The sequence below is a fragment of the Vespula pensylvanica genome, chromosome 17 (genome assembly GCF_014466175.1).
Source record: "Vespula pensylvanica isolate Volc-1 chromosome 17, ASM1446617v1, whole genome shotgun sequence".
Lineage (NCBI taxonomy): Eukaryota > Metazoa > Arthropoda > Insecta > Hymenoptera > Vespidae > Vespula > Vespula pensylvanica.
In genome coordinates, this window is record NC_057701.1 from 963,730 (window position 1) to 975,815 (window position 12,086).

Genomic DNA, 12,086 nt, shown 5'->3' on the forward strand with positions numbered 1-12,086 from the left:
GTAGTAATGGTGGTGGAATCGTTCGCGAAAAATTCCTTTCATCACCGGAAATAATAACGCGTTGGACTTGGTCTTAAATTCTTACCGCTCTTTACTCCTTCTCTTCCTATTACTCCTCTTCCACTTTCTCATCTTTCTCCTTCTTCTTCTATTTCTCTTTTCTTTTATTTTTTTCTTTTCTCATCTTCTTCTTCTTCTTCTTCTACTTCTACTTCTACTTCTACTTCTCTGTTTTATCTCTTCTTTTTATTTTTTCTTTTCTCGTCTTCTTTTTCTTCTTTTTCTTCTTCTTTCTCGCTCTTTGTTTTTTGCTTCTTACTTTGTCGCACGATTTTTTTTTCTCCTTTTACCACGTTATACCTTCACGTAATATCGTTCGATCAATTATTTACGACATTTTAAGCGATGATCTTTTTGTTTTTATATATCGATATGACGAAAATGAGAGCGATGTGTAGATATATAATTATAATTCTATTTTATTTCGAGTGTCGAATTTTTTTCTTTTTTTCATTATGAAACGATCAATTATTCTTACTCGAGAATAATGTATTTGTTTATGTTTATGTGCGCGTCTATGTGAAAGAGAAAGAGAGAGAGAGAGAGAGATATGTGTTGGTGTTTAAGTCAAACCACGGACAGAGTTTCTTAATAATAAATTCCATTGAGCGAGTAGGGGTAAAAAGGTTGAGAGGGAGGGAGGAACAGAGAGAAACAGAGAGAAACAGAGTCAGTGTGAGAGAGTGAGAGAGCTGGGATGAAAAGTTGAAATTTTTCTCTCTATTTCGAAGAAAGAATTTGCGCGGGATCGTAATATTAATTAGATTTACAAACTTTCGTTTTGAAATGGATTGAGGAGGTGGAAGAGGAGGAGAAGGAGGAGGAGAGGGAAGAAGAGGATAGAAGAGAAAAAATACCTTCTCCAGATATGCTTTTACATTGAGAAAAATCAACGAGGAGAAACGTTCGTTCGTTGCGTAACAATATATCGTTAGTACCATAGCTTTCTCTCTTTCTTACTCTCGCATATATACACTTTCTATCCCTTCCCTCATTTTTTTCTTCTCGGTGGTAGAGTTATGAGAAAAAGTTTTTAACTGTAAGCGCGCGTTCCTCGTGTCTAAAGCGGCGTAATACTTTTTTCTTCTTCTTCTTTTTTTTTATGGTTTTTTTTTTTATTTTTTTATTGTGCATAGGTAGTACAGTTTTTTACATATGTACGTACATATGCGAGTACATATACATATATATATACTCGAGCAAACCGATGAAAATAATTGACCGTTTTGAAGTTAAAGGTCACTCTTTATATCTCTTTCTATCTCTCTTTTTTTTTTTCTTTTGTGAAAAATAGTTCTTCATTATTTGAACATTAAGTAATTACTACTATACATATATATATATATATATATATATATATATATATATATATATATATATATATATAGATATATATGTAAATACGCACGTGTGTACGTTAAACGTGTATAAATGTGTAATTATAAGGTATATTATTTATCGTTTCACATTTCTTTCTTCTTTTTTGAATTTATTTTTACAAATTTTTCTAATATTTCTTATTTGTTGTTTTTTTTTCCTAGGTCTTTTTTTCTTGTTCTTTCCTTACTTCTTTTTTCAGTGTATTTCCTTTTTGCTTCGTCTTTTTTTTCTATTCTTTCTTTCTTCTTTTTTTTCCAGTTAGAGTTTAGCAATAGTGAGAAAAGTTAGTGTTCAAAGGAGGTGTTCAAAAAAAGGGAACACCGAATGTAACGAATAACAACGCGTTATATCGGTTAAAAAGTCCAAAGTATAAAGAATAACTGTGTGCGAGAGGAATTTCAAACGTTCGGAAAGTGCAATTAAAAAGGAGAGGGAGAAAGGAAAGAGAGAGAGAGAGAGAGAGAGAGAGAATATAGAGAGGTCGGACGATTTGTAGGGTAGAACTTTTCGTTGCAACGAGAAAACGATCGATTGAACGATTTGAAATGAGAGAGAAAGAGAAAAACAGAAAGAAAGAAAGAAAGACAGAGAAAGAAAGAGAGAAGGAAAGAGAGAGAGAGAGAGAGAGAGAGAGAGAGAGAGAGAAAACAAAGGCCGTGAAAAGCGATTGATGACAATCGGGAAGCAATTTCAACTCGGCCTTCTTTTAAACTCTCTATTCTTTTCGTTTCTTTTCTCGACGGTGGTACCTAGTGCGCCGAACTTGTTACGATTAGGTCTCGGCTTGCGAAGTTTCAAGATTACCCTAGAAGAAACAGAGAAATAGAGAGAGAGAGAGAGAGAGAGAAAATAGAAAGAATGAACAGAGAAAGAAGTCTCTCATGGATAATTATCAAGAAGGATTTTCTAATTCCAAATTTTCCACAGTTTCCGCGATTTTCATCATTGTTTTACTTCCTCTCATTCTTTTACACTCTCGTTCTACCAAATCTCTAAATCTCTTCTCTCTTTCTCTCTTTCCTTATTTTCTGCTTTACCACGAGAGAAAAACTTTGACTTCAATAATCTCTTTTCTATCTTTCTCTCTCTCTCTCTCTCTCTCTTTCCCTCTTTTACTTCCCAAAGAACTGAAAAGCGAGAATCGACGTTAAGAAGGAATATAAATCGCGATAGATCCGTTCGATCCTCTTTCGTATTCGTAAATCCGAAGGATTATCGATTCGCCTTATAGCTCTAGGATCTTTCTTTCCTTTGGATCCTTCGAGCGCGAACCATTTTCTACTTTTACTTCTTCTTCTTCTTCTTTCTCTTCTTTCTCTTCTTCCTCCTCTTCTTCATCTTCTTCTTTTTCTTTTTGTTCCACTTGCCTCCTCGCAGTCGCGAGAAAATCCCGATAAGTCTTCTCGCTCGCGGCCAATCCAATCGTCGGTGTCGATTCGTCGTCAATGCCGGCTCGACCGAAAGCGAATATAGCTGAGTATATACCTTCTTTTCACTGACGTGGAAAAGAAGTCGAAGAAAAGGAAGAAAAGAGAGAAAGAGATAGATAGATAGATAGATAGATAGATAGAGAAGAGGTAAGAGAAGGATCGTGTCTCGTGAGGGCTCCTTTACGAGGATGTGCGAGTGCTGATAAATAAATAATGCGTTCGTTCGTACTTTCCTTCCTTCCTTCCTTCCTTCCTTCCTTCCTTCCTTCCTTCCTTCCTTCCGTCATTCGAGAAAAAAAGTGAGAAAGAGAGAAAAAAGAAGAAAGAAAGAAAGAAAGAAAGATAGAAAGAGAGAAAGATAAAGAGAAGAGAAAAAAGAACAGGAGAAGAAGGAGAGAAGGAAGTAGTAGGTACGGTCAAGAGTCGGATGGCGAAGTAGTAAAGGAAAGTAACGCGAGCCCGTAAAAGAGAATCAATTCGATTCCCAAGTCGTCGTTCCCTCTCTCTCTCTCTCTCTCTCTCTCTCTCTCTCTCTCTCTCTCACTCTCACTCTTTCACTCTCTATCTCTATCTCCTTCTCCTTCTTATCCTCATCCTCATCCTCTTCCTTCTCTTCCTCTTCCTTTTTCCACGACTATCTCGTATCTTTTCCTCGCCTTCTCGGTCCACCCTCTCTTCCGACTGAGCACACGCCTGACTCCTCGCTCCACTAAACGAGAAAGAGAGAGAGAGAGAGAGAAAAAGAAAAAGAGGAAGAAATTCAGGCCCTCCCTCATCCTCTCCGTACGTTCCTTCTCTCCGTGCAACAAGTGCGCCTCGGCTCGCATCTTTAAGAAAGCTGCTGGCCGACCCTCCCTCTCGTTCAAGACGCCACCATTCTACGCCCAGATCCTCTCTCTCTCTCTCTCTCTCTCTCTCTCTCTTTTTTTCTTGTTATTTTTTTCTCTTTCTTACTCTTTTTTAGTCCGATTCTTACTTTCGTCCTTCTCATCCTTCTCCTTCTCCCTCTTCGCTTCTCACATTTTCTTTTCACTCCTCTTACTGTAGCCAACAGCCAACCCACAACTACCTTCCAAATCACTCCCGGTACTCTTTACTTTCCAGTCACTCTTTCTTCCCTCTCTCTCTTTCTTACTTTTCTCTCTCGCTCTTTCTCTTCTTCTTGTTTTCATCTTCCTTTCTTTTTCCACTCTTTCCGACTTCCTTCCTTACGACTTTCAACGATCCTCCCGACTACCAAATCGATTTGAATTTTCTACTTTTCTCTCTATCTATCTATCTATATATATCTGTCTATCTATCTATCTGACTCTTTCTCTCTCTCTCTCTCTCTCTCTCTCTTGTTCTTTTTTTATTTCTCGCTGCTTTTTATTCGATGGAAAGACAGCTTGGAGGATAGAAAGGGAGGAGGATTCATACATATGTGCATACGGCGTAAGCTCGTTCGAGCGAAGAGGAAAAGTGCCGATGGAACTTTCGAAAGAGGTCGGAGGTACCACACCTTCCTCTTATTTCTTCCTTTCTTTCTTTCTTTTTTTCTTTTTCTTTCATTCCTTTTCTTTCTTCTCTTTCTCTCGATGAAAAGCCGGACTGCGAGTGATTCCGAAGGAAAAAAAGAAGAAAGAAAAAAAAAGAAACAAGAAAAAAAAAGGAAAGAATTCTCCTGTATACGATTTCCTTGGAAAAGAAAGGAAAAGAAAAAAAAAGAAAAGTAGAAAAAGAAAAGAGGAAATATAGAAGAGCCTCGTTGAAATGCCTGGCATTTTTCAGTTCAAAGGGATGACTTCTTTATTTTTTTTTTCTTCTTTTCTTTTTTTCAAACCCACCTCCGAAAGCCCTCTCGTACTTTGTGCCCTTATCACTTCGCTACACGTCTTCCTTTTCTTCCGATGATTGTTACGAAAGCAAGGAGCCACCAAACAGATTCTACAAAGTACGATAACAAATTCCCTTTTCTATAATAATATTTAACGATGATGATAATGATCTATAATAAAGGCACACACATACGGTATATACAATCGAAATTGAGATCTACGGACGAAAGACCGAGGAAAAAATAAATGAAAATTTTATGATTATGGTAAAGTCTCTTAATGAAACGATTGAAAGGAGAATGGAGACGGAAATTAAAGGGGTTCATACGTTCGTTGACATAATCGAGTGAGTGAGTGAGTGAGTGAGTGAGTGAATGAGTGAGTGAATGAGTGAATGAAAGTATGTATGTGTGAGAAAGAGAGAGAGACAGAGAGAGGATATCACCTCCTCTCTCTCTCTCTCTCTCTCTCTCTCTCTCTCGAATATTACCTCTACGAAAAAAGAGAGTAGAAATGAGAGAGAGAGAGAGAGAGAGAGAAGGGAGAGGGAGAGATAGGGGAAAAAGGGTTCGATTGTCATCCGACGAAACGCGTGAAATTTATCGGCGGTTTAATGCCCTTCGGGACGTTTATAGGGGCGCAATAAATAAAAGCCGATCGGTGTTACGGCAACGATCGGTCGAGAGGGTGTGAGGAAGAGGAGGGAGAGTTTTAGCGAGGATGAGAGAAAGGGAGAGAGAGAGATAGACAGAGAGGTACGTGCACGCGCGCACTCGTCCCTCTGTCCCTTCATCCCTCTATCCTTCTATACGTCGTAGTATCGAAAGAAGCATCGAGAACGAGTCCTCTTCGACTTTGTCCGCTTGGACCTCGTTCGATTCGATCGTTAAAAGTAATTTACGTGAAATAAGCTCTTGTCTCTCTCTCTCTCTCTCTCTCTTTCTCTTTCTCTTTCTCCAAGAGATATCTTTATCATCGTTACCCATTTTTAAGCTCGAGTATATACAGTTCTTCTTATCGATCGTCCTGATTTCAACTTCGTACAATTTTATCTACATTTATAGATATATAGATATATATCTATGGATAATAATGTCCGTAAAAATTTCTGACGGGTAAATCGGATAAAAACGCTATTCTCGAACGAAGTTGGTTAATGGTTAATCGACGCGATTCTATGTACGGATATAATATGATCGTAACGTTTGTAATTAAATTTTCGTTCGTACTGATTATTATTATTATTATTATTATTATTATTATTATTACCATCATCATCATTATCGTCAGAGTTATTAATACGAGCGATGATACTGATTTCAGATTTGGTGTGAACGAAAGTAAAAGAATTCTTCGTAAATTCGTAAATTTTGTTGTACCATAAAGCAAGAGTATGTACGTACGTATACACCTTGAATTATCTTCGATATCTTTTATAGTAGATTTGTTAGAATTTTATGAGAAATAAAACCGAGAGAAGAGACAAGAGAAATTTCTCTCTCCCTCTCTCTCTCTCTCTCTCTCTCTCTCTCTCTCTTCTCGTCAAAGAATCACAGGCAGTTCGGTGAGTACTTTTAACGATCCTAACCACCACCTTCACCGAGAAGGAAAGTTATTAATGATCCAAGTTGGGAGAACGTACAGAGGAAATGTAGCTATCGAACGGAGCAAGTTTTTTCTTTTTTTCTTCTTTTCTTTCTTTTTTTCTTTCTTTATTTTTCTCCTCGTTCTTTTTTTTCGAATCTTTTCTCCCTCTCTCTCTCTCTCTCTCTCTCTCTCTCTCTCTCTCTCTCACTCTCTCTCATACACACAATGTATCCCACTCACTCTTTTTCGAGTTCACTCTTTCGGACTTCTTCGTCGAGTTGGTAGATCGGCTTACAAATTACGCCGAAAGTTCCTTCGGATAATGGATTCCGGAATAAATGAAACTGCCTGGCTATAATTTAAACGGATACCCCAGGAAAAGGTACTTTTCGTCACGGCGTGAGGAATGGCGAAGTGACTAGGAACTGGCAGAAAATCGATCGCTCGGACTTTGGCCGCTGACCGGGACTCGTCTCCTCTTTCTCCTCCACCCTTCTCCTCATCCTCACATCCTCCTCATCCTCATCCTCATCCTCATCCTCCTCCTCATCCTCATCCTCATCCTCATCCTCATCCTCATCCTCGTTCTCCTCCCCTTCGTCTGCTACCCTCGTGTTTCCACGTTGAAACGCGACTCGCCGAGAAATCCTTCTCTTCTCGTACACACACACACACACACACACACACACACACACATATATATATACGTACGTACATAGGTGCGTACGTACATAGATATACAACTATACCTATCCATCTGTATATGTGTAACGCAAAAAAGCTCACCGAGATTTATTCGCGGTCACGCTGCACGTAATCTCGACGGTTTATCGAACGTAATCACGTACGTTCGATCTTTTTCGTTTCGTTTCGTTTCGTTTCGTTTCTTTCTTTCTTTTTTTTCTATTTTTCACTTCTTTTTTTTATTTTTGACCCACCTCCTCCATTTGTTTCCTATTTTTTTTTGTTCTCTCCGATTTTTTCTCCTCTTTTTTTTTTTTGTCGTTTATTTCCGATTCTCTTTTTAACGCCTACGATTTTAACCGATCCTCTTTTCTCCTTTTAACCCTGGCGACAGTATAAAAAACGAGACAAAAAGATACGATACATAAACGCGCGCGTCGCGAATCGTGCGATCATCCGTCTATTCTTTTTTTTTTCTCCATAATAGATACGGATTCGACTTTACGTACGAATTTATTTCCCGTTGAAATATGGTAATGAAAAATAATGTCGAGTCGGATCGATGATAGAGCGATGGAATAAAAGGATATGTGAATATTTTTGTCGGATCGTTTTTTTCACTTCTTTTGTTTTTGTCCATTTTTTTTTTTTTTAACTATTTTCTACCTGTTTTTATAACGGGAACCAATTAACCAATTACATGTAACTTGTTCCTATTAAAACATAATACTAGTCGAAATTTTTTATCGAGCATCCTCGGAATTTTATAGTAATAATAACAATATCCTCGATGTCCAAGAGATTTCTAGGATGATCTCCCATAGGTATTTGTGTTATTACTTACCACGAACAAGGATGAGGGCGCTGAACAGGAGCACGGTTTTCAACGGCCAACTGGCCATCCTGGCTTGGACCGTTACGTCGATTCAGCTTCCTCCTGAAACAATACAAGCGTGCTCAATCAATCAACCCATCCATCCAGATCCCCAGCCAACCTTCTCTCTCTGTCCTTCTCTCTCTCTCTCTCTCTCTCTCTCTCTCTCTCTCTCTCTGTCTTTCTCTTTCTCTCTCCCTTTCTCTTTCACTCACATCCATATATATCTACGTATATACATCAGCACTGTCTGCTTCCCTCAACACTCTCCACCTTTCGTCTCGTCTTTTCTGGCAGTCTGCCCGTCCGACCACCCCCACCCACCCACCCACCCATCCCTTCATACTACCTACCATACTCTACAACGTATCGACAATTTTTTTTTCGCCTCTCAAATCCCTAGCCAGGGGTTTGTCCGCTCAATGAAAGTCCTGCTAGCAAGTATATATACCTACTTATATATTATACATATGTACGTGTGTGTGTGTGTGTGTGTGTGTGTGTGTGTGTGTGTATGTATGTATGCGTGTCTATACGTCTCGAACATAATCGTAAAATATGCATACCCTTATTCGACTTCTCATATGCTTTTATTATATATATATATCTACTATGAAATTATCAAAGCTTACGTGTTATCGTACACGTGTTGTGTATCACGATCACGTATATATTTTACGCTTATTAACATGACACAATTTCATTTTCTCAGTAGCTTGCTTTCCCTTTTCTTTTGTTTTCTTTTGTTTTCTTATCTGTATTCTTTTTGCCTTTGTTTTTTGGAAAAACTAAAGAGGGGAAATATAGAAGCCGGTGGTAACCGGTTTCCAGGGAAACTTCCCAACGACTAAATAATTCGAAGGACTCGTTAACGTGGAAGCACTAGATGGAGGATAAATTTCGCTAATTACTCCTCGATGATGGCGCTCCACTCTAACAGCTACCAGCACTTACTACACAGCTATTTTCTTCGTTGGTTTCTTTCCTTTTTCTTCGGCTTCTTTGGGAGCTTCGTTAAGAGACGAAAAAAGACGGTGTCGCTCTATATAAGTGTATAAATTTGTTTGTGTGTATGTATGTGTGGTGTAGACGTGTCCAGAAGAAAGTTTCATCGAAGCGAGACGTCCCCGTAAAACGTATTGTATATATATATATATACATATATATGTACGTACGTACGTATGTATGTATATATCCGACTAAGGCGCTTATAAGGAAAATATGACATATTGATTTTTTTTTGAATGAATTTTTTTTTCTATTTTCTGTTTTCTCATTCTTTTTTTTGTACCTTTTGTATGTATCATTCTATAATAAGAGACACGTAGAAATACTTATGAAAATAATCACATATCGACTATGTATTACTATTATTACTAATATTAATATTCAAGTATGTTTCCAATTGGCTTCATTCGCAAATGAACTTTTCTTATTCTTCGCTCTTTCTTTCGTACTCGTTTGAAAATCGTATTTAAAAAGAATACTTAAGCATATAGTTGGTACGCATCGATATTATTATTTATTTCAATATATATATATATATATTTATTTATTTTTAAGATTTTCTACTGTTTAACAAATTTTTATTGGTCGATCAATTATAGTTTTGTTTTATTAGATTATTGTGTAAGAACGTTACCAACACGTGGCACAAATAAACGATATTTTATTTTCTTCGTATTTAACGTCATTAATATCCGTAGATACATATATATATATATATATATATATATATATATATAAGTGCATACATGCATACGTATGCAGATCGATTATACGAGAAGATCGTTACGACAGATAATACCTATTCTCTTGGACTCAATGAAAGGGAACGTCAGGTAAACGTGAACTCTTCACAAATACTCGTATAAAAGCCACTGACGTATTAGCGAATAAAAGAGAATCGACATGTCAGAGAATACCTTGAAAACGAACTAATGAGAAAGAGAGAGAGAGAGAGAGAGAGAGAGAGCAAGGGGGAACGTTGGATTGATATTTACAACGATGCGTATCTTCTCGACATTGGAATCCACATCGTTGTTTGTGAAGCTTTATTATCGTAATTTTTCGTTTGATAGAAAAAAAAAAAAAAGTGAAATTTTTTATAAGAGAAAAATTTTTTATAAGAAAAAATACAGAGAAAGAAATAAATTTCACGGTTTCTTCTTGTCTTTTTTTTTTTTTACGAAAGTTCTAAAAGTTCTAAGCAAAAATTAAAGAAAATAGCCAAGAGAGAGATTGAGAGAGAAGAGAAATTAGGTATATAAAATATCTCTCTCCTTCTCTCTTCTGAAAAATTTCATGTTTGTTTCGTACGAAAGTTTTACAAAAGTTCTATATATATAGTATAAATTTTAAAGAAAATATATAAGAGACATATTTACATATACTCGTATATATTACATAGATAAGAGATTCTTCTCTCTCTCTCTCTCTCTCTCTCTTTCTTTTCTCTTTTAATAATTACTCGTTTATCTTCCGATAAAAGTTATAAAAGTTGTAAGAACAAATTAAAAAGAATTATTCAACGAAAGATTGTATATAAATATATGATAAATCCTTTCCGTTGTAAGAAATTTCATTGTCGAATAAATTTTCTAGAACAAATATTTTTAATTTTCAATCGAAAGAGAGATAGAGAGAGAGAGAGAGAAAGAGAGAGAGAGAGAAAGACGTATTATCTTGATAATCTCTTGCTCTCTTTCTCTCAGAGTTCTTTTAATTGGATCAAACATCGTTCGTTCGTTCGTTCGTTCGTTCGTTCGTTCGAGTAAAAAGATTGGATTTGTAAGAATGAAAATTATTGAGAAACGTAAATTTGACGAGTTCGAGTCGTTTCAGGCGACGAACCATTTTGCACTCAATTAAGTCATACACAGTAAATAAGTGATATATTTACTAATTAGTCGGGGTTGTAAATAGAGAGAAGGTAAACTGCCAGGAGCGTCATTAAGCCATAGCGAAAGCCCAAGCGAAGCGCGCAGCTGTGTTTGCACGGCAGTATTTTACTATTGCAAATATGGTCTTGTGCGTGTATGACTGTGTCTATGTGTGTGCCGCGTTAATACTCAAATTCTCTTCTATCTATCTATCTCTCTCTCCTTCTCTCTCTTTCTCACGCAAACACACACACTCTCTATCTTATTTTCTAGCTCTTGGTGTCTTGGGAAGAAAGGAGGGAAGGGAGTGACAAGAGTATACATTTACGGAAATGTGTACATTAAGATTAAACATTAATCATTGGTGATCTTAAATGAAACCTTTGAACCACACGTTGCTGATATAAGCTCTTCTTAGAAGCCTCGCTGTAACGTTAATTACCGTGAGGGTTAAATCTCTTTCTCTCTCGCTCGCTCTTTATCTCTATCTATCTCTCTATCTATCTATATATCCGTACGATACATTACACGCGAGAAGAACGTAAAATACCGACGAATGAATCTTCTTTTCCAATTATTTACAACCCTAACAATTTCTCTTTTCCTTGAGAAGAACGTCTGACGATCGTAGATTTCTCGAATAATTAAAATCCAAATTCTTTGCCCGTTAAGAAAGACGAGACAAATACATAAAATTGATACTCAAAAGTGAGAAAGGAGTGGTAGTAAAACGCGCGAATAATAACGTTCGTCGATAGTAAAGCGAGATAATTTTCTCTGTCATTTTCCACTAGAAAACGGTGCTAACGAGTAAGCACAGTTTCCTAGAGGTTTTAAAAGCTAGCATAGAATGGAATAGAAGAAAAGAGAAGAAGAGCAAAGAAGAGAAAAGAGAAGAGAAGAGAAGAGAAGAGAAGAGAAGAGAAGAGAAGATAGTTACGAGATACGATTCACCGAACATTATAAGACTTCTATCTACCTCGTAGGACGAAGGAGGAGAAAGGGAAGGAAGAATTCTCGGTTGTAGGAGTACTCTCGACATCTCGATGGGCCAACGAAAGAAACGGCCATTTTTTTTCTTTTTTTTTTTTAGCGAAGAAACTACCGAATGTCCAAATGCCGTTTTTCCTCGTTTCTTACGGCATAACGTAGAAGGATGAATGAGTTAGAGGAAAAGAGAGAGAAGGAGAAAAGAGGACTACTCCTAGCTAGCTAGCTAGCTAGGTAGGTAGGTAGGTAGGTAGGTAGGTAGATAGGTAGCTAAGTTAGGTAGGTAGGTAGCTAGCTATGTCTCTCTCTTTCCATTTCTATCTATCTACCCCTCTCTCTCTCTCTCTCTCTCTCTCTCTCTCGCTACCCTCTCCATCTATAT

General features: G+C 37.2%; 1 protein-coding gene across 10 annotated transcripts in view; it reads right to left on the reverse strand.

Moving 5' to 3' along the window:
* The window catches only part of LOC122635083 (Down syndrome cell adhesion molecule-like protein Dscam2), a 195,094-nt gene that overhangs the window by 100,247 nt on the left and 82,761 nt on the right, over positions 1 to 12,086 (reverse strand). For all 10 annotated transcript variants that reach the window (XR_006328557.1, XM_043824875.1, XM_043824870.1 and 7 more), the window contains one exon: positions 7,803 to 7,895. Coding sequence is in view for 9 of the 10 variants with exons in the window: in XM_043824875.1 (XP_043680810.1) it covers positions 7,803 to 7,860 (58 nt within the window). In the remaining variant the exon portion in view is untranslated. The remainder of the gene's footprint in view (positions 1 to 7,802; positions 7,896 to 12,086) is intronic.